Source organism: Colias philodice, chromosome 30, assembly GCF_061535455.1.
Source record: "Colias philodice isolate Cphi_HAF_F1 chromosome 30, ilColPhil1 Martin Lab GWU primary, whole genome shotgun sequence".
In the NCBI taxonomy this organism is placed as follows: Eukaryota; Metazoa; Arthropoda; class Insecta; order Lepidoptera; family Pieridae; genus Colias; species Colias philodice.
The window spans coordinates 4,586,509-4,610,652 of record NC_143115.1 but is presented as its reverse complement, the minus strand read 5'-3'; the positions used below and the strand labels follow the sequence as shown (position 1 = coordinate 4,610,652).

The 24,144-nt window shown below is 34.3% G+C and overlaps 1 protein-coding gene across 2 annotated transcripts in view; it reads right to left on the bottom strand.

Moving 5' to 3' along the window:
* LOC149475511 (uncharacterized) overlaps positions 1 to 23,925 on the bottom strand; it is a 50,371-nt gene extending 26,446 nt beyond the window's left edge. For both annotated transcript variants that reach the window (XM_089713310.1, XM_089713311.1), the window contains exons 1-3: positions 23,700 to 23,925; positions 646 to 762; positions 45 to 108 (exon numbers count right to left, since the gene is read on the bottom strand). In XM_089713310.1, coding sequence (XP_089569436.1) covers positions 45 to 108; positions 646 to 762; positions 23,700 to 23,849 — 331 coding nt within the window. In that variant the 5' untranslated portion in view covers positions 23,850 to 23,925. The remainder of the gene's footprint in view (positions 1 to 44; positions 109 to 645; positions 763 to 23,699) is intronic.
* Between the last annotated feature and the right edge of the window lie 219 nt (positions 23,926 to 24,144).

Below are 24,144 nucleotides of genomic sequence, written 5' to 3'. Positions count from 1 at the left end.
ACTTTAAATAATCGAGCGAAGTCAGGTGTTTAAACTATACTTACCGAATATTTCCCCATTTGGCGCATATTCTGTGACGAGGTAGAGTGTGTGTGTGCTTTCCATGACCTGAAAAGTTATATAAAACAATATAAATATACAGTTATTAGTTTTTTTTAAGCAATTGCATAGCTTCTATCACGGGCCTTGAGCGCGGGGACCGAATCGAGAAATTCCGTAACGAAAAAACCTCACGCTCCCCACTCCGACGGGCTCGGAGGTGTGGCTTGAAGGCATAGCATGCAGCAGTCCCCACAATTCAATTCACACTACAATACTTATACCTTACAGAAGAATATACTTGAATAATTAAGATAATTGGAGAGATTTCCGTCAGTTCGATTCCCAGGTATGGCGAGCCAGTTTCCTTCTTTTCAAAACAATTACCTTTGAGTAAAATTTTCTCTAGATACACACAAAGTGCTATTACAAAATTCCACGGGAATAGTTTGACCGATTTTAATGTGATTTTTACTAACATAACATGTCCAGACTTTTATTAACATTATGTCATCAATTCATTTGCTCTTCACTTGCCACGACACAACGTTTTCTTTCATTCATTCTTTCTTTTTTATCTATCTATCTTTTACAAAAGATACGCACCTGATACAGCCGGACGATGTGCGGATGCCTCAATCTTTTCATGATAGCTATTTCCCTAAACGTCTTCTTTAAATTATCTTCATCCAACCTTGATTTATCTATTATTTTAATTGCGACCTGAAAATAAATAAATAATCTGATTATCTATACTTAATATTATAAAGCTGAAGAGTTTATTTGTTTGAACGCGCTAATTTCGGGAACTACTGGTCCGATTTGCAAAATTCTTTCGGCGTTAGATAGCCTATTCATCGAGGAAGGCTATAGGCTACATATCATCACGCTAAGACCAACAGGACCAGAGAAATGCGGGTAAAACCCCAGAATAACCACTATACTGGTACAAATGATCCAATAATTTATGTCACTATCTCCCTGTCTATAAAGTTTAAAAATGTAAAAACTAAAAACACACTTGAACTCGTGATATTATTGTATTGTCATATAGACTACAGGCCCATGTTGAAAAAATTATGGGTCATTTGACCCACCACCTGACCTATCTAGAATGATTTAAGAGCATAAAATAATAAGATTCAGCACTATGACGACACTCGTAAGCTGTCCACCTGAGTGCAGATGAGAATTCGAAAGTTCAGGTAGAGATTTTCTCCCCTTGTCTCCATGATTTTTGTACGGCGTTGCGGAATAATGGCTTAAAAGCAGTATAGAAATAGTATGACACAGATGCCGTACAAAAATGGTGGTCCACAAAGTCGGAATTTATTTTTATTTTTCGACCGTTGCCGGGATAAATTTGGTCATTTGATTTTGTACGGCATCTGTGTCATACTATTTCTATACTACTTTTAATCAATTATTCCGCAACGCCGTACAAAAATCATGGAGACAAGGGGAGAAAATCTCTACCTGAACTTTCGAATTCTCATTTGCACTCAGGTGGACAGCTTACGAGTGTCGTCATAGTGCTGAATCTTATTATTTTATGCTCTTATATCATTCTAGATAGGTCAGGTGGTGGGTCAAATGACCCATAATTTTTTCAACATGGGCCTGTAGTCTAATAGACTGACCGGTTGGTTTAGTTGATAGTGACCCTGCCTTCCAAGCCAGAGGTCGTAGGTTCGATTCCCACCCGGGGCAAATATTTGTGTGATGAACAAAGATGTTTGCTCTGTGTCTGGGTGTTGATTATCTATATAAGTATTTATTAAAAATTATATATATGTATTTGTATCAGCCATCTGGTTTCCATAACACAAGCGAAAGCTTAGTACGGGATCAGATCACACTGTGTGTAAAAACTGTCCTGAAATATTTACATATTTGTTTATAGTGTACAAAGTTTGAATTAAATCCGTCTAAAGTGGGTCGAAATCGGTTTGACGACGCGGTTGGCGCAGTGGTAAAGTAACTGCCTACTGAGCCGACGGTCCCGGGTTCGATCCCCGGTTAGGGCAAATATTTGTGTGATGAACTCAATTATTTGTTCTTGGGTCTGGGTGTTATTATCTATATATATGTACATATTTATTAAATATTATATTTATCGTCGCCTAGTACCCACATCACAAGCCTTAATTGAGCTTACTGTGGGACTAGGTCGATTTGTGTAATAATGTCCTATAATATTTATTTATTTATTTAATTTTATTTAATTTAATTAAAAAAAAATCGAGTATAATTTTTGTCACTATCTCCCGGTCTAATACTTATTATTACTTATCATTGTATATTGTATACGTTTTGTTTACGCTACATCTTGTCACCTCGTCACATTCATACCAGATCGATGTTTATCAATTTATCGAGCTTGTTATCAAAATACGAGCGTCTACTGCGATTTACTTCTTTCATTGTTATGTAACATATTATGTTCACGTGTGTTGTTTTATTTCCTATCTATACTAATATTATAAAGCTGAAGAGTTTGTTTGTTTGTTTGAACGCGTTAATCTCAGGAACTACTGGTCCGATTTGAAAAAATCTTTCGGTGTTAGATAGCCCATTCATCGAAGAAAGCTATAGGATAGGCTAATATATTATCATCTCGCTAAAACCAATAGGAGCGGAGCCACGCGGATAAAACCGCGGAGCACAGCTAGTATGGTAAATACAAAGATTACGGAAAATATGAACTTTTTATTAAAAGGAATTAAGTAAAAATTGCTTGTGCCGAGCACACGTGTCAGAAGTGAAACTTTTTTGACAAGATTAAAAAAATACCAAAATCGTCGACTTACTTCATGTTGTGGAGTTTCTATTGTCGAGCCAATTTAATAGGCAACATTTGACGTCTATCAATGTTATCTTCGTAGGGTGGTAACCTGCTTAAAAACATCGATTAAAGTGAATTAATCGATACGGACTTGAAACATTTGTCAATCGAACTTGAAACACATGTCAATAATTTATTATGATTTTTATTCCCAAGTAATATATGCATTCGATTCTAGATGTCAGATTTCGATTTTTAGAGTAACGTCTCTGGTATTTAAAAAGAAAAAAGGTTTATTGACACAAAATTGTAGCAACGTCAGTTCTTTAAATCAGAAATTGTTTATTATGTTTAGAATGGTTTATCAGTAAAATCAAATCCTAAAATTACTTGTATTGGTCATTATTATTATAAATATGTAATCGTAATTGAAAAAAGTTAAGCAAATGTGCAGTTCTAACAAAACGAAATATCATTTTATTCTATGTCGTCGTTACTAGGTTACGTTGTTGAATTTTGTTAAACTGTCAAATGTTGCCTATTAAAATGGCTCTACTATAGTTTATGATTTATTTTAAAGAATAATATGTTGAAATCCTCATTGGCAATTTGTTCAGTTAAACAATAAAACGGTAACATCTTATTACATGTAACGCTGTTGGATTACCAAAAATAAATAAATAAACTATATTCCACACCTACAAGCTATACAGGGTGTCCCACTTTCGGTTTACTAAGGAAAGAAAGGCCAGTCTGTCCGTGACCACGCTCGCTGTAAAGTGTTCGAAACGTCGGGAAAATAAATAATAATATAATGAATAAATCGCGTTTAAAATCCGTTAAAAAGTCTTTAATTTCTAAATGTATAATCCTCGCGTAAAATCAATCACTAGAAAACATTAACTGATATTCCAAACGAACTCATATCATTTCCTTGAAATCTGACACAGTTTTAAACTCCTGCATATTATAATCCCCCGTCCCTGGCGAAGGCCCTTGACCCGGGGTCACGGTGACATGTTTCGAGGGTCGTACGGATACCTGTCTTTAACGCGGCGGGGAACGTCCAGGGTCGAACAGTGAGATTATATCTAGACTAGCTTATATAAGTTATCTACATGTCGCCGTAAGATTGTAAAACTATATATAATATAAAACTATATCTAACTCGATATTTTAATCAAATTTTCATACAATTGATTTTTTTCATATAATTATGTAATATATTTAGGGCCGATTTTTCAATGCTTGCATAAAACTTATCCGTCCAATAAAGTATTACAATATAATATTAAAATGTCACGTAAACTGTCAAATACGGGCAATTAGAATACGTTTTTAAAATGGTAGTTTTATACATTATTCGACGAATAAGTTTTAACCAAGGATTGAAAAATCAGCCCTTAGACGTAACTAGGGCAAAATTTCCAATCAAGGTCTCTACTCTCTGAAGCCTGTGGACTCCTTCAATATCATCAAAATCAGGCGACGCATATCTAAACCCAACCCCTTCTTTTTCCTTAGTGGCAACTTCTAAGTACATACGTAAATCGTATTTTTCACTGTGTTTTCAATTGACATTTGACAAATAATTGACACTTATAATTTCATTGACATTCTTAGCATGGGCGTAGCCACGGTGGGGCAGGGTGGGGCACTTGCCCCACCCTGGCTCTGACCTGGAAGGTACCTAATCAAATCTAAGAAACGTAATTATCTAGGTACTGACTACAAAACTTAATATCCGTTAAAAAATTCTCACTCGAAAGTTGTCAGGAGACACAAAAAAATACGATCTAAACAAAAAGCTTGCGCTTCTATGTTACATGATTTAAACCACTTTTGGTGCCAGAAAAAGTAGTGTAGAACCTACTGTTACCCCATTCAAAGCTGTTTTTATTTAGCCAAAATCGCACTAAATTTCCCATTCAATTTCACTTTTGTTTTACGATAAGTTACTGACCATAAAAGCACAAAATGCTGACAGATCCAGGTGGAGCTACGCTCGCAATCTTATATAAAAGTTTTTGGCCGATATCTTGGAAACTATCCATTTTAAGGCAAAAAATATTAGGAATTTTTTGTAGATAGTAAAATTTTACATCTTTTATACCTTGTAAACTTTTTGTAAAACTTTCCGTTTACGATTTATGAGAGATTTATGACCTATTCAATGAGCCGGTTAATCATTTTTGGCAAGTAACTCTTTAAATATTGGATTAATCAATGAAATGCATAGGCATCAATATATTATACATATGCATTATCCATTTATTAAGATTACTTTATTTGAAACTTTTTTTTCTAATGCTTTTTGAGATATTTAACGTTTGGCGATAAATAGTACAAGGTACCTACCTATGTATGTTTCGTATAACTAAATAATATTGAGCAGTTATTTTATATTCGGATGCAAGAATAAAATTAAGGAAAATATTTTAAAAAGCTATTAAAATTTTTCTAGAAGTAAAAAAAAATCAAAAATTTTGCCGTTTCGGAAACGGTGAAAATACACTTGCATTGGAAATTCCTTCTTCGTTTTTATTACATCCGTAAAAAACTTTTGGCCTGCCACGTTAGCCGCCGAGTGGCGGCATTTCTACATTATACGTGGAACAACTCAAAAAATATGGGCACTAGAAAAAAAATTTTAAACAAAACTTGTAGACAATAAAGTGACCTGAAAACTATGTACATACATGCATTTTATTCATTAATCCAATATTTTAACGATCAACCGGTTCATCAAATAGGCCATAAACCGTAAATAGTAAGTTTTACAAAAAATATTACATGGTATAAAATATGCGAAATTTTACTTTCTACAAAAAAGTCTAAGCAACTTTTGCCCTAAAGTGGATAGTTTTCGAGATATCGGTCAAAAACTATAAGATTGCGAGCAAAGCTCCACCTGGATCTGGCTGCTGTTTCTGCAAAGGAAAAATTGCTAAAACATACATTTTAGAGTTACAACTTAATAAAAAGTAGGTTTGTTCGGAGCCCTCGGTGCGCGACTCCGACTCACACTTGGCCGGTTTTTTTTTGCCCCACCCTGTGCCCATGGCTAGCTACGCCCATGATTCTTAGGGTTCGTTTCCACTCAAGAAGCTTATATCTAATACACTGGAGATTTCAGTATGAACATTAACTTGTAACAAGAAAATGTGACGTTGTGGACACCTAACTTGGCAAGTTGGTGTGAAAGGGATAAAAAAACATAGAGGCGTCATTCAACGTCATATTTTCTTGTTACATGTTAATGGTCATAGTGCAATCTCCAGTGTATTAGATATAAGCTTCTTGGACTCTAAACATAATAATATAACATTTTCTCTCATACTCAGAAGAAAAATATTTTACCAAATAATGTTTGTCAAAAGTCATTTTAAAATAAAAAACAAACAAGTTGTTTAAGCTTACATAATAATATCTACCAGTTAGTTTTTTTTTTGTGGAAATCGCCTAATGTCGCTTCTGGCACTGATATAGATTAGGTTTTTTCTGTGGGTTTTTTCGAGTAATATGCATAAACATAAGCTCATCTGAGTCCGGCTCGTGACTCAAATAGTATACTACTACCACAGACTAATAATAATATACGTATACAACGCTACTACTATAGTACTTACAGGCTTTGTAAATACGCGATCGGGCGAGCTAACCTCCCCTAACCTTAAACATCAATATGTAGAGACAGGAGAATGGCTTTTGTTTTAATTTTTAATTTTAAAAGTTTTTGTTTTTTAATTTTGATTATAATTTCCTATCATCCTCATCCTCATCCGCTTCCTCTTCCGCTTCCTCATCCGCATCCTCTTCCTCAAAAAAATATCCTCTTCCTCATCCGCATCCTCTAAATTTGTGTGTGAAAATTCCTCTTCCTCCTCCTCTTCCTCATAATCACTTCCTCAACAACCCAAGAATATACACAAACTCATGTACACACCAACACGACGAAAATTTCATGTTTACAATAAATATGTTAATCAATTTTCTACAAATACTTCCTTTAAAGTTAAGTTTGTTTTTCTCCCTAATAATCTTATCGATATTGAAAATAAACAATAACACGATACCAAAAATACGGAATTAAACAGCTTTGAAAATGCTTTGTTTCGATCAGAATTTCATTTAGAGCCGATTTTTCAATGCTTGGATAAAACTTATCCGTCCAATAAAGTATTACACGATAATATTAAAATGTCACGTATACTGTCAAATACGGGCAATTAGAATACGTTTTTAAAATGGTAGTTTTATACATTATTCGACGAATAAGTTTTAACCAAGCCTTAAGGGCTGATTTTTCAATCCTTACTTAAAACTTATTAATCGAATATCGTATTAAACAACCATTTGAAAAATGTGTTACTTGCCCACTTTTTGTCAGGTTTTAGGTGACGTCTGTATATTATTGTGTAATACTTTATTGGACGGATAAGATTTAACCAATCAGCCCTAAATTAATTCTCTTCAATCTGAACATTATCTAAACACTAGCTACTCCGCGCGGTTTCACCCCCTTGGCTCCACTCCTGTTGGTCGTAGAGTGATGATTTATTTATTTATTTATTTATTAGATACACCAATAATGACTCAATTAATACAATATACAGAAATACATTAATAATTATTTCATAAACTGAATTGGCCATAAAGCAGGCGTATACAACAATTATAAAAAAAATGTCTTAAAATTTTTCAGTTTTAAAAGTCTAAAAATACATAATCAAATTTATCATCCATTGACGAAAAAACATAAAATTCATCACATAAAAAAATTTATCAAGAATACATAAAATTAATACTACAATGATAACATGATTAAAATTTTGAAATTTGAAACATCCATGAAATAAAAAATATATAAAATTCAATTAAAACATGGCTAAAACACATAAAATACAAATTAATAAAAACACATAACTAAAGCACATAAAATAAAATATGTCAAATACATCATAAATACAACACAGTCACTGAATAAAATTTACTATTTTATTTTTAAAACTATAAAAATATACAATGATATACAAGGTGTAATAGTTAAGTGTATGCACAGGCGATTATAGCGAAACTATTGCAGATATCAAAAAACTTTAAACTGATATCGAAAGTTCTTAACCTAATAAGTAAAATGGCCATAATAAATTTTTAAAAATAAAACGAGGATTTTGGTAGGGTTTTTTAAATCACTACATTGCATAGTACCTATAAAACAAAATCGCTTTCTCTGTCCCTATGTCCCTTTGAATGCTTAAATCTTTAAAACTACGCAACGGATTTTGATGCGGTTTTTTTAATAGATAGAGTGATTCAAGAGGAAGGTTTTAGTATATAATTTATTAGGTTTTAGACAAAGCGGGCGAAGCCGCGGGCGGTAAGCTAGTACTAAGATATTTTTTAATCATGTGTGCTGCAATTTACCTACTTGTATTATTATACAAAGCCGAAAAGCTCATTGTGCGGTTAGCTCAATTAAATATTACTAGTCAAAACCACTTTTAACTGCAAAAATCGATGAAACTAGTTTTGTCCGACGACAGTTATCAAAAACGACTGGAATACCCATATACATTTTCCTTACATACTAAATCTTAAAACTATATTTCAGCTTCATTTAGGCCGTAAACAGCTCTAAATTTGCTACATATTTATTACTAGCTTTCCGCCCGCGGCTTCGCCCGCGTTTTCAAATGGTTTTCAAAGAAAAACCCGTTCCCGTGGGATTTCCGGGATAAAACCTATCCTATGTGTTAATCCAAGTTACCCTCTATATGTGTGCTTAATTTCATTGTAATCGGTTCAGTAGTATTTGCGTGAAAGAGTAACAAACATCCATACATACAAACTTTCGCCTTTATAATAGTATTAGGATTAGAAGGATATCATATTATGACAAAATTAAAGTATTCATATATATATTACAACGTACACAACTACCTACTATTTATTAAAATTAAATTGAAAATCATGAAAAATATTCAAGTAATTTATTAGGTTAATAACTAAGTGAACAATAACTCACATATAAATATTACACTATCTCAAAAGAACTAAGATAGTGCATTCAAAAATTCACTCTTTCTTACTTTATTTTTTTTTTTTCTTCAAGGGTCAATTCTGTACATTGAAAATATTGAAAAAATAAATAGCAGGGGGTGTTACTGGATCGATACCAAACCCAAATATGTGATTAAAAAAATTTTTGTATGTCTGTCTGTCTGTCTGTCTGTCTGTATGTGAAGGCATCACGGGAAAACTGACGGTTCGATTTCGATGAAACTTGGTATAATTATACCTTATTATCCTGGGCGTAAAATAGGATACTTTTTATCCTGGAAAAATACGTAGAAAAAAAATTAATCTTAATTCTTCAGTTTTATCCATAGACGTTGTTCTGTAGAGTGTAGAACCGCGAACACACGTTCCGTATTATTATAGGCCTAGCCGTATTTGGGTCCAATAGATATTTATAAGATGTCATTGTCAGAGTTACTCAAAATGGAGAAATAAACCATCCACGCGAAGACCGACATCCGCGCGGACGGAGTCGCGGGCGGAAGCTAGTTTTATATAAATGGGTTTAGTTCTGAAAAGAACTTTTTAAATCGGTTTAGTTACTTACTAAACGAATTATTATCAAGCGTAAATTCCGCACACGTCCATCACGTAGGGAGCCGACCGCGCGAGTAGCCGCGCGGCAAGTTTATTTCGTGATCTTAACCCCCCTCCCGTACCCCTGCCCGAGTGACGCCTACAACGCATAGCTAGCCGAATACAGTTTATTTTTTAATTTTTTTTTAACTCGTGATATCTTTTGAATGGATTGTCAGAATCGAATAATTCAAAAAGTAATATGTGATATTGAAGCAGTCTTAAATAATACATCGTTTATTTTGATAAGGGTTAATACCAAGGCACACCCCGGACACTCCATACAAAATGATCGTTTTGACAGTCACACTGTAGAGACTGCAAATGTGTGTGTTAACGCTTTATGGTTGGCACATTTGTGACTAGCGTAAAAAAAAATTCGCGTTTTTCTGATGAAATACATCCGTAAACAGCACAATATCTAACCATTTTCTACGAAAAACGATAATCACAAATCCAAAATAATAAAATTACTTTAAGTCAATTTGATTAATGTTGTCAATCTTCGTTGCGTATCGTCCTTGCAGAAAAATATGGCCCATTTTATGTCTGATCGCGCGGGGGTGAGGTAAGTTTAATTTTGGCGGGAGGCGGATAGTGTCCGTTCTGTAGCGTTTAGCTACTATTATGTATTCTGTGACCAAGGTACAAATAAATTAAAGAGCTTTTTGTAGCGGTGGTATTTTAATTTCTTTTTTTCAATAAAAAAACGCTTATTGTGACATGACTGTAATAGTTAGAGATATGCTGCCGCTGATTTTTTGTAGGTAATGGTGTGTTCTAAAAAAATGTAGTATATCATTTTGTTCTGTCATCAATAGTTTTCGCAGCGCACGCGATGTAACGTAGTTTTTTGATATTTTTTTCACACCTTGGATTACGTTATCGTAATTTTAGTAAGGATGCCTATTTTTTTTTGAAAATGAAATATAGCCTATGTCACTCAGAAATGATGTAGCTTTCCAACAGTGAAAGAATTTTTCAAATCTGCCAAGTAGTTTCGGAGCCTATTCAATTCATACAAACAAACAAACAAACAAAAAATCAAACCTTTCTTCTTTATAATATTTGTATAGACTAGCTGCTCCGCGCGCTATACATATATCATCACGCTAAGACCAATAGGAGCGGAGCAATGCGGATTAAACCACAATCCATACTAATATTATAAATGCGAAAGTAACTCTGTCTGTCTGTCTGTTACTCAATCACGCCTAAACTGCTGAACCAATTTGCATGAAATTTGGTATGGAGATATTTTGATACCCGAGAAAGGACATAGGCTAACTTTTATTGCGAAATATGTACCACGGGCGAAGCCGGGGCGGACCACTAGTATTTTATACAATGAAGCTAAAGAGTTAGTTTGTTTGCTTGAACGCGCTAATCTCGGGAACTAATGGTGCTTGTTCTAATTTTTTCACTGAGATAGGCCATTTATCAAGTAGGCTATACATATATCATCACGCTAAGACCAATAGGAGCGAAGCAATGCGGATTAAACCACAATCCATACTAATATTATAAATGCGAAAGTAACTCTGTCTGTCTGTCTGTTACTCAATCACGCCTAAACTGCTGAACCAATTTGCATGAAATTTGGTATGGAGATATTTTGATACCCGAGAAAGGACATAGGCTACCTTTTATTGCGAAATATGTACCACGGGCGAAGCCGGGGCGGTCCACTAGTATTTTATACAATGAAGCTAAAGAGTTAGTTTGTTTGCTTGAACGCGCTAATCTCGGGAACTAATGGTGCTTGTTCTAATTTTTTCACTGAGATAGGCCATTTATCAAGACGTAGGCTATACATATATCATCACGCTAAGACCAATAGGAGCGGAGCAATGCGGATTAAACCACATAATATGTGTGACATATTATTTTATATGAAAAATGAGCGAAAAATATTTACGTTATTAATATATTTAATACATGTAAAAATAGACTTGCTAAATTATTTTCAAAAGTCAAGCGCACTGACCTTGGTTGTTTTAACGCTTGTAATTAGTAAAAAAAGGGTTTTAAAAAATGTTTTTCATATGAACGAACATAGGTCAAATGTTGTATGTAGGTATTATAATTTTTATTACAGAAACTAGCGGTTTTACCTGTGCTGCTCCGCTCCTGTTGGTCTGCGTGATGATATACAGCCTACAGTCTTCCTCGATAAATGGACTATCTAACATTGAAAGAAATTTTCAATTCGGACCCGTGGTTCATGAGATTATCGAGTTCTAACAAACAAACAAACTCTACAGCTGTGTCTAAAACTTAATAAATTATACACATAAACCTTCCTCTACGATCAGTTTATCTATTAAAAAAACCGCATCAAAATCCGTTGCGTAGTTTTAAAGATTTAAGCATACAAAGGGACATAGGGACGGAGAAAGCGACTTTGTTTTATACTATGTAGTGATATTCAAAATTATTATTCTAATCAAAGCGAATATAAAATTAACAAACCAAATGACCAGAACCGTTTAGCCGTTTTTAGGGTTCCGTAGCCAAAATGGCAAAAACGGAACCCTTATAGTTTCGTCATGTCCGTCTGTCCGTCTGTCCGTCTGTCCGTCTGTCACAGCCGATTTACTCGGAAACTATAAGTACTACAGTGATGAAATTTGATGGGAATATGTGTTGTATGAACCGCTACAAAAATATGACACTAAATAGTAAAAAAAAGAATTGGGGGTGGGGCCCCCCATACATGTAACTGAGGAATGAAATTTTTTTTTTCGATGTACATACCCGTGTGGGGTATCAATGGAAAGGTCTTTTAAAATGATATAAAGTTTTCTAAAAAACATTTTTCTTAAAGTGAACGGTTTTTGAGATATCAGCTCTCAAAGTCGTAAAAAGTATGTCCCCCCCCCTCTATTTTTATAACTACGGGGTATAAAATTCTAAAAAAAATAGAGGTGATGCATGCTAATTAACTCTTTCAACGATTTTTGGTTTGATCAAAGTATCTCTTATAGTTTTTGAGATAGGTTGATTTAACTGTAATTTATTATATTTGCTGCTACGGAACCCTTTGTGCGCGAGCCCGACTCGCACTTGGCCGGTTTTATTGAGTTATAAGTGGTGTAACTAACACGACTTTCTTTTATCTAAGTATAAAAACTAAAAAGGTATAATTTTAGAATTTCATTAACATATCTAAGACATATCTGGTATTTTAATTTTCATATACTACCTACTTAATAAACATTTTTCAGCATAAAATTAAAAACAGAAGGCGGAATCGGAAATATTTTAACACCCTTCGAGTAACGGCTATTTTTCGAAATCGAGTTTAAAAATATCCTTGAGTTTTTTAAATTGCTCAAATGAAAAACTACATCCTATCATATCCTATCCTACTAATATTATAAATGCGAAAGTTTGTGAGGATGGATGTGTATACAATATGTTAATCTTACACGCAAATACTACTGAACCGATCACAATGAAATTTAGCACACATATAGAGGGTATCTTGGATTTACACATAGGATAGGTTTTATCCCGGAAATCTTAGGGGATCAGGAACTATGCGAGTTTTTCTTTGAAAACGCGGGCGAAGCCGCAGGCGGAAAGCTAGTTAATTACCTACAATTATCACCTGAACTGCTGAATCCTTTTGGATGGTGTTTCACATAGAGATTGAAGCTTGGGGAAGTACATAGATTATTTCATTAGGCAAACAAGTAATGAAATGTAATTAGTAGCAAAAATACACCGTTTATCTACATTATTTAATATCATAAAGATAAACAATTATTTTATATTGTTTGTAACGGATAAACCCCTTAACTAGGTACCTACTGGAGCGAATTTGATAATAATTCACAAGTTTTGAAGTTCACCTCTCTCCTAGACAATAATAATTAATTGGTAAGCTTCTAATTTTGTATCGGTTCAACCCAGAACGAGTCTTGTATTTCCCGAGATTGACGCTTTCCATGAAACAAACATGAAATAATTAATAATAATAGTTTAAAAAAACTAAAAAACACGCTTTTTATAGAAAACCGAACTAAAAAATAGAAAATTTTTATCAAATTAGTGTATTGTCATCGGTCCTCAATAAATCTACAAAGTTTGAACGAAATCTGGCCGTTTAAAGTGGGTCAAAATCGCGCCCAAAGAAGTCGGTTACAAACATACAAACATACAGGTGAAGCTAATATAAAGCGTGTAAAAACTAAACTATTCAGCTTTATAATAGTTAGTAGTAAGTATAGTTCTTATGTAGTAACTATCACTACATACTATATTAGTAGGTATATAGATATACTTAGGTACCTATGTGTTAATTTTGATACTTAATTATAATTTTTACTTCAGTAACATTAAAAAGAATTCATTAAATCTCGAAATTGCTCAAAACACGGAATCCAAAAGATACATAAAAAATGTCGAATATACTTAAGTGGTTTTTTTTTTCAAAAAAAAAGCCTACCGCCGACCGGCGATCAAGGTCGGTACCAAGGTGGGTCGTCGACTCGCGTCTCGGTTGGTGTAAAATTGCAAAAAGTGGCAAAAGGTTGAAGAAAGGCTGTTGTGACTAGTACATACTAGAAACGTTATATTATGTTATTCTAATTTTCTTCTCAGATATGTATTACCAAATTATGGTAAACTAGCTATCCGCCCGCGGCTTCGCCCGCTTTGTCTAAAACCTAATAAATTATATACTAAAACCTTCCTCTTGAATCACTCTATCTTTTAAAAAAACCGCATCAAAATCCGTTGCGTAGTTTTAAAGATTTAAGCATACAAAGGGACATAGGGACAGAGAAAGCGACTTTGTTTTATACTATGTATAGTGATTAGAAAGATCTATGGTGTAATAACATAGACTATATTTTCTTTTCACAGGCAAAGCCGGGAAATATGGCTTGTACTTTAATTACTTTTAAGAAGTATAAATATAAATGTGACCATCTTGAAATAATTACGGTATTGAGGTGGATATAAACAAAAATATTATTTATTTACATTGGCCACACTTAAGACGAATATTAGCGAAAGGATATGTCGCGTGCTAAATTTAAAAACCAATTAATATAAAATCAAAGACTTCGATAATAATGAAGTTTGTTTATTTTTTATACATCCGATATTTAAATAACAATTATGACGAGTATAAAGTTCTATCTAATATCTAATATGTATATATACATATCTCAATCTCAATACTATTATAAAGGCGAAAGTTTGTAAGGATGTATGGATGTATGGATGTATGGATGTATGGATGTTTGTTACTCTTTCACGTAAAAACTACTGAACCGATTACAATGAAATTTAGCACACATATAGAGGGTAACTTGGATTAACACATAGGATAGTTTTTATCCCGGAAATCCCACGGGAACGGGAACTATGCAGGTTTTCCTTTGCAAACGCGGGCGAAGCCGCGGGCGGAATTCTAGTTTTAAATAAAATAACAGTAGGTACCTTGTGTATCTTCCTAATAATATTGACTAACTTTAATTTAATGATTATTGAATATAGGTATTTTTAACTGTTTCTCTCCTCTCAAATTAGCTCATAGTCCATTTATCGAGGAAGGCTATATTTCATCACCTTGCGCTAAGACCAATAGGAGCGAAGTAATGCGGGTAATGCCGCGGGCACCGCTTGTCACTACATAGTATAAAATAAAGTCGCTTTCTCTGTCCCTATGTCCCTATGTATGCTTAATAAAACTACGCAACGGATTTTGATGCGGTTTTTTTTATAGATTCAAGAGGAAGGTTTTAGTATATACCTAATTTATTATGTTTTAGACAAAGTGGGCGAAGCTGCGGGCGGAAAGCTAGTTCATTTATAAAAGTTAGATTTTTGATCCTACAATGTTTCTTTCTTCAGGATTTTCCTAGCTAGAAAGACAGAGCCGCATTTTAAATTGTAGGTACTGCATTCACTTTTGAATACAATAAAGTTTTTGACAATGCGTTAAAAAGAACGTACGCGTCAACGACCTTCATCTGTCAAAGATCGATAAAAAGTATTTAACAACAAAAATATTATTTACCTAGTTTGTCCGTTTCTTAATGAGTTTTTTGCCTCAAAACCAAACTCGAAACGTTTTTTATTCATGTAAACTTTTACAAGTGTTTATGAATATTCAATTTTGAAAACTGCCACCGATTGGAAATGTAGTCTTATTAATAATTATTAAGACTAATTATATGCGTTTTTTTAATGAACATAACCCGTACGAGTTAACTTGAGACTCGGCTGGAATGCGACAAATCTATACTAATACTAGCGGTCCGCCCCGGCTTCGCCCGTGGTACATGTTTACGTTTTCTCTACATAATAACCATCCTCGTACTTCAAGGAATATAATAAAAAAAGAATTATCGAAATCGGTTCAGCCGTTCTCGAGTTATGCGCTTACCAACACATTTTGCGATTCGTTTTTATATATAAGAAGATTATAAAGCTGAAGAGTTTGTTTGTTTGTTTCAACGCGCTAATCTCGGGAACTACTGGTCCGATTTGAAAAATTCTTTCGGTGTTAGATAGCCCATTTATCGAGGAAGGCTCTCGCTAAGACTAACAGGAATGTTATGGACGAATTCTACCATACCCATGGCCCTGTCGTTGATGCGCCTTGAGGGAACACAGTGGGGTTTTGGTCGGTAGGAATCCGACATAACCCAGCCCCTTCCCCGGAGGCCGTGGGTATCTATGCAAGATTTCCCCACTTATAAAAGAAAAAAAAAGACCAACAGGAGCGGAGCACTGCGGGTAAAACCGCGGAGCACAGCTAGTGCGAAATATTAGTTTTTCCTTAAAAATATTATCTACTACCCAAAGGAAGTAAAACTGGCACTTACTTAGTTTTTATATAATATTTTATTTATTTTGCTATACATAATATAACATTGAAAATAACGTCATCGCCTCAGGTCTCAAGTTAATTCGCACGGGTTGTACTTGTACCTAACCTATTTTTTCGATTTGACAGCTTTGACGTCACAACATGGCGCGGGGATATTCTTAATTCAAACGCATTGTAAGTACCTAGTCATGAAAAATGTCCCTATATTTTACTTGTTTCATATATAATAAGGTTTTTTTAATGTTAATTACTTTCATTTCATAGACGCGGTATTTTGGCGGTCAAAAAGTCCGTATAAAATGTAGGTAGGTATAAAAAAAAAACAAAACTTTTTCAGTCATACAAAAAGGTCAGCGACTTTTCTGTGTGTGCAAATACGAAAAATTTTAAATGTAGGTACATATTATAATAATTTTGCACTATTTTTAGAATACGAAGGTTAGCCACCCATTTAATTTGCATTACCGTTCTATTTTTGTCATTATCTACAAAAAAACAATATAACAATTTATAGTCTATTCCTAAATTACCATAAAGACGTGAATTGGGTATGCGTGTTATAGTGCAAAATTAAATTTGTCAAAATACAACCTAGGACATCGTTAACTATGGTGCTAATCACTCAACTAATGGGACAATGAAAGGTAAACATAATATAATATTGCTTACAGACCGCGGCTTCACTCGCATGGTAATAAAAGTAGTTTACAAAAAAAAACTAAAAAACGCGCATACGCATGAAATTATTGTTTTGTCACCGTACCTTGAGTGTTCAAAGTTTGAATTAAATCTGTCCGTTTAAAGTGGCCTCATATCTTAGAAGTTAGAGCATTAAAGTTGGTTTAATGCTCTAGCCTCTAAGCCTATAATATCGAGTATATAGGAGTCGGTTACACACAAACATACAGGTGAAAAAAAACGTGTTGGTTAAAAAAGTAGCCTGTGATAATCCAGACCTTAATCTATCTCGGCGCCAATTTTCATCTAGATCGAATCAGCCGTATTTCCGTGGAAAGCTAATAAACATGCACAGATATAAAATACCTACATTTTCATGGATTTTTAAGGCGATTTATTCATTATATTTAATATTTATATTTGTCCTGAAGTTTCAAAACAATTACAGCGAGCGTTATCGTTCAAAAACAAACTACCTATGTAGGATATAAAAATACGATGTATGATTCAGTTGACTAGTTTTAATCCCGGTTCAAACCAGACAAAGTCGGAGCGGGTAGTTAATAATTACATTGTTTAGAAGTCTCGAGTTTCATATATAGTGATTTGCCCTCGTGATATAGATCTTTACTTATACATATTATAAATACGAATGTGTGTTTGTTAATTGTTTGTATTTCTTTCATGCAACGGAGCGTTTTTATAGAAGCTAGAGAGTGATATAGGGGCGGCGAAACATCATCCCATTATCCCATAGTTATTTATTTCGACTGCGCCGTGAAGCCACAGGTAAAATCTAGTATTTCAAGTAATCAATACTAATATTATACAGCTCAAGAGTTAGTTAATTTGAATACGCTGATGTCAGGAAATACAGGTCTGATTTGAAAGATTCTTTCAGTGTTAGATAGCTCTATATCATCACGCTATGATCAATGGAAGCGAAGCAAGCAAAGCACGAAAACGCGGGGCACAGCTATTAATCTTATACTAGCTTACCGCCCGCGGCTTCGCCCGCTTGGTCTAAAATCTAATAAATTTTATCCTAAAACCTTCCCCTTGAATCACTCTATCTATGTATTTAAAAAACCGCATCAAAATCCGTTGCGTAGTTTTAAAGATTTAAGCGTACAAAGGGACATAGGGAAATAGGGACATAGGGACAGAGAAAGCGACTTTGTTTTATACTATGTAGTGATTATTTTGTTCTCATTGCAGAAACCTGCGTTTCCTACGAGGGCTCAGGCCACAATCTACCACGCTGGTCAAGTGTGGCAGATGTTACATGTCGTCGAAATGTTTGGACATGCTGGTTTCTTCTTCACAATGGGCAGCATTGGGCCAGTAGAGGCAATCACGATAGTATAGAGGGCCTAATTGCCTAAATGTCATCGGCCGTCATTGTAGATGTTTATTCATAATCGCCGTAGATGTTGGCAAACTTCGACGATCATTTGTTGGGCCAACGCTCTCTATTGTGTTGAAGGCCCATTAGGATGTTTTTCTCCACGAATGGTAATAATGGTGATGTGAATTTAATTAATCAATTTTAGCACGACTCTAGTTCCAAACCTTCGATCTATTGATTAAAGTCAGAAGCCTTAACTACTAAGCCATGTAAAGGTTTTTAACTGATAAAAGTTTGTTAGAACGTGTGAAACAGCTGATCGGATTTGTATGAAATTTGGTACAGAGATAGATTATAGTGGACTCTGGATTAGCATTAGACTTCGTATAAACTTGAACTCACGAGCATACTAATATCTACACTAATATTATAAAGAGAAAAACTTTATTTGTTTGATTAAGTAATGAATAGGCTCATAAACTACTGGACCGATTTTGATGAAATTTGGCACAGATAATCTTTAGACCCTGAGAAATAACATAGGCTACCTTTTATTGCGAAATATGTACCGCGGGCGAAGCCGGGGCGGACCGCTAGTGTATTATAAACGCGAAAGTTTGTATGTTTTATACTATTTCACGTAAAAACTACACGACGAGGGAATTGCATGAAACTTTACAGGAATGTATGTAGATTATGACATCAGAATAACACATGAGCTATAGCAATACTTGATATTGCACGCGGATTCGTCCGCGGGCACAGCGAGTACAACATAACTCTCCTAAACAAGAAAATAACGATATTTTTTAATAGTGGTACTTAAACCCACACATGATGGCACTATGAAGGTCAAGGTCATTAACCAATATAAGAACTGGGTCATCAAAAAGCTATAAGGTATTCCAAGTTCATTTGCATACAAAATTTCTCCTAAATTAATGTTGTTTCTTATAACATAGGTGTTTGGTACTTATAAGTAGGATTACTATCATCTTATATATAAAAATGAATCGCAAAATGTGTTGGTAAGCGCATAACTCGAGAACGGCTGAACCGATTTCGATAATTCTTTTTTTATTATATTTCTTGAAGTACGAGGATGGTTCTTATGTAGAGAAAACGTAAACATGTACCACGGGCGAAGCCGGGGCGGACCGCTAGTACAAAATAGAATTTCATATATTTAACTAGCTTTCCGCCCGCGGCTTCGCCCGCTTTGTCTAAAACCTAATAAATTATATACTAAAAATTATACACTAAAACCTTCCTCTTGAATCAATCACTCTATTAAAAAAACCGCATCAAAATCCGCACCGTAGTTTTAAAGATTTAAGCATACATAGGGACAGAGAAAGCGACTTTGTTTTATACTATGTAGTAGTGTTGCCGAACTATCGATAGTTTGACTATCGATAGTTGACCTTGAAAATAAGTCAGAATATCGATAGCGTTAATCATGGAATACTATTGATGAACTGCAATAGTATCGATAAAATCGATAGTATTGATTGCCAATAGTTGCTATACTATCGATACTGTCGATAGTATCGATACTATTGCTACTGAATATTGCAACTACAATCGATACTATCGATAGTACTGATACTATCGATAGTTTTGAGCTATCGATAGTAGTAAATTGTGCAATAGTATTGTTCACGATTTCTTGGTATAATGGGTCAGTCAATGGGCTTATTGGATTACGAATTAACGAACTAAAAAAAAATGGATTGTACAAAGCGCCAATAGATAACTTGAAAAGTATTATAACCAAACATCTAGTTCTCTGTCATCCACTATAGTATTATTGATAAAGCAATACTATCGAGAAAAAGGTCACTATCGATGGGACGATATTATCGATAGTATCGACACTATCGATAGTATCGATAGTTCGTTCGATATTGAGCTTCGATAGTATCGACACTATCGATAGTATCGATAGTTCGTTCGATATTGAGCTTCGATAGTATCGATACTATCGATGGTATTGCTATGTGTCGATAGTATTTACGCTTATAAGACTATCGATACTATCGATAGTATCGACACTATCGATAGTATCGATAGTGCTATCGATACTATAGCTTTTCCCCAACTATCGATAGTTAATCGATAGACTATCGATAGTGGACTATCGAGCGGCAACACTACTATGTAGTGATTTGTAGATATGTAAATGAAATCATCTTAACACAAGTTGCACACATTAAACAAATAAAAAAAACTAAAAAGCAATTTTCTTCAAATTCAAATTAAAAAAAAAATTTAATTCCAAACAAATCCTATCCATGTGTTGTCTGGCAGAGATCGCTTAAAAGCGATAAGGGCGCCTATTTGACATTTTATAATGTTTTATCTTTTTTCTTCTTCTTTTCTTCTCTCTTACAGTAGGAGTGTGTTATAGGATATTTTATTGTACCTATTGTATTGTAAAATGCTTTATTCGCTGAATTTCGCCACTCGAATATTAAAACTAGACAAATAAAAATAAATTAACAAACATTGTTCTTTAAGAATAATAATTAACTTTGAAGTAGGATACAGGAAATAGTCTGTAGTTTTAATACAAGGCCTATAGTACTAATATATTACTATATTCTATAGACACATAATTATCCTCAAGGAATTAGGCATAACTCTACACAATTAGTCAATTATAATTATTATTTAAATTATTTATCAAAATCCCACTTAACCACAACTTCAATAATTAAACATTATTACATCTTATTGTAATGTACTGGCTGCTTCCTTTGGCTTTACCCAGGATTTGGATTTGATTTCTAAGGGTAATCACTACATAGTATAAAACAAAGTCGCTTTCTCTGTCCCTATGTCCCTTTGTATGCTTAAATCTTTAAAACTGCGCAACGGATTTGGATGCGGTTTTTTGTAATAGATAGAATTATTCAATAGGAAGGTTTAAGTGTATAATTTATTTTACCAAATAGAAGTAGAATAGAAATCACACTTATAAACGGACATATTTGATTCAAACTGTATACTTATCAATGATCAGTGATAATATAATAATTTCATGATTTTTCTTATAAGATTGTGTTTCTTTAGTTTTTAACTTCTTTACTATTTTATCTACACTAGTGTAAACTTATTACTTCCTTAAAGATTACAATATGAATTACTACCTTTTAGTATTTTTTATATACTTTTACATAATATTATTATTTTTATAAAAAAAAATGAATTTTTAAGTTGGTTTTTATGTATTTTAATTTAATATTTTAAAATTGTAATTTTGTATTCCGATTTTATTTTAATATGACTGACATTATTTTTTTTTAAATAGATATTTTATTGATAACTAGCAGTCCGCCCCGGCTTCGCCCGTGGTACATATTTACGTTTTCTCTACGTAAAAACCATCCTCGTACTTCAAGGAATATAATAAAAAAAGAATTAACGAAATCGGTTCAGCCGTTCTCAAGTTATGCGCTTACCAACACATTTTGGGATTCATTTTTATATTATAGATAGATTGTTAAACGTTATTTTGTGTAGCTATCAGTTTTTTTTTTTTGTTCTTAAATCATAACCGTTTTTGAAGGCATGTGGTGTTAGCCTATAATTAATTGTTGCACTTGATTTGTTAAATTGCATTCTCCTTGTATGTCTATAATTAGTGTTAACAATTGTTGGCTATCCTTTGTAAAATAAATAAATAAATAAATAAATAAATTATGGGCAGATGCATTATACATCTGTTTCACTGATCGACTTTTCTTTTTAGAGACAAGTAGGTGATCAGCCTTCTGTGTCCTACCAGACTGAGACATTATTTTTATCGTCTCCACCGGGAATCAAACCCAGGACCCCTCGGTGCTATGCTCACGAGTCAACCACTGTGCCAAAGAGGCGGTCAGATATTTGTGTATTTTAGCTTTACAAATGAGATATTTTGAACAATATAGTGTAAAACCTATCAATTATTACACAAAATTTTATCAATGGTCAAGCCGTTTCAGAGGATTTTGATTGCAAATACTGTGACAAGGATTGAGGATAAGTTGTAAAAAAGATAAATGAGGCAAAGACCTAATTAAAACGAGTCATTTTATTTAAAACAGGTTTAATTTTCAATTTACCAAATAATATTATGCAGTAAAAATATTAAATTATATTTCAACAAGATTCCTATTAGAAAATGTATTCAATCTACCACAATAACACCATAGTCCATACTCCAGTGCTGCCAATTGTCATAATTCATAAATTCTAACAGAACAGAAACACGAAAAATTTTAATTTGGACATTGAACCTAATGGCTGGTTCACACTTTGATTAGTGCGAGTGCAGGTGATTAGTGCGAGTGCAGGTGTGTAGTGCGAGTAGTGTCCAATTCAACTGCGAGTGCCGGTGATTAGTGCGAGTGCAGGACAATGGTGAAATTCGCGACGCTACACACTACGCTAAACACTAAACACTAAACACTCCTGTCCAGACGTGTTTAGGCAGGCACACTGCGAGTGAGGGGGAAGGGAGGGCGCGCGGGACGTGGCTACTCGCAGTCCACTCGCAAAAAAATAGAACACGCTTCTATTCACTTTACTACACAGCCTACTAAACACTCGCACTAAACAGTCGCTGTCCACACGTAGTACTACTCATCACCTGCACTCGCACTAATCAAAGTGTGAACCAGCCATAAGAAACTTCGAAACGCGTTATCGTTGAAAAAAAATGTTACACTTTTCTCTTTAATCTATTGTTTACTTGTCGTTATAATTCCCATCCCATGTTTTGTATTGTGCGTAGACACTGTGTGATTGCTACACCAATAAGGAGGTAGCTTAACGACACCATAATTGAACAGGGCACATCAGATGAAGTATCCAATTGAAAATAATTGTCGCAAAAACATTTTGGAGGTCACGTCCAGATAACAGACGCTCGATACATGCGTTGGAAATACAGTAAAAAAAAGTGATATCCAAAGTTTACGAACGCGAATGAGCGATTTTTTTTAAAAAGTTCGGACATTATCCGACTCATTTAAAATGTGTTCGCGACAAACTAGTCGCGTAGACGAGATTGGGCGCGCCAACTCGGTCGGATTGTAAGTTATTTTTTTTTCAATCACGTTCTACAATCAGCAATTTTCGCCTCAATCAGTCAGATACGTTGTAGTTCTTAAGCTTATCTAACCTGACCGCATCTTCGCCGTAGTGTTGTCGCTGAGTGGAAAATACCAAGGCACATCACAACAATCACGCACAGACCACTTTATTGATAACTGAATCCGGTGTTAACTGGTACAACGCGATGTAAAAACACAAAATAAAACACAGTGATCACTGAAATACACGACGATACCCACCTTACTCTTAGTAATAACATGTGTGGCGAGTTTTACAACTGCGAAATTTCCAGTACCGATTGTCTTTTCCAGCTCGTAGTTGCCGACACATACTAGCTGGTCTATGGGAAAATGTTTGCTTTTGTGCATGGGCTTGATATTGCAAGCCATTTTAGTTTACGATCGCGATAAAATCCTTCTGAGCCCATACAGCCCGACGGATTTCAGACTACTGAAGTTAGTTCAATTATCCGCCACCATAGCGCTGCAGGCACTCACGTCATTCGACAGGGACGTACAACTGCATCCTCAAGGTTTCATTAACGATTACAAACTCGTAATAAATTATCTGACTCCATATTAGCTAATTTATGGTGATTTGTTTGAGTCATCATTATTGTTAACATGTGTTTATGACGAACTCCGTAAAACGCGTAATGTAAAAACTTGTTATCAATATTTTGTT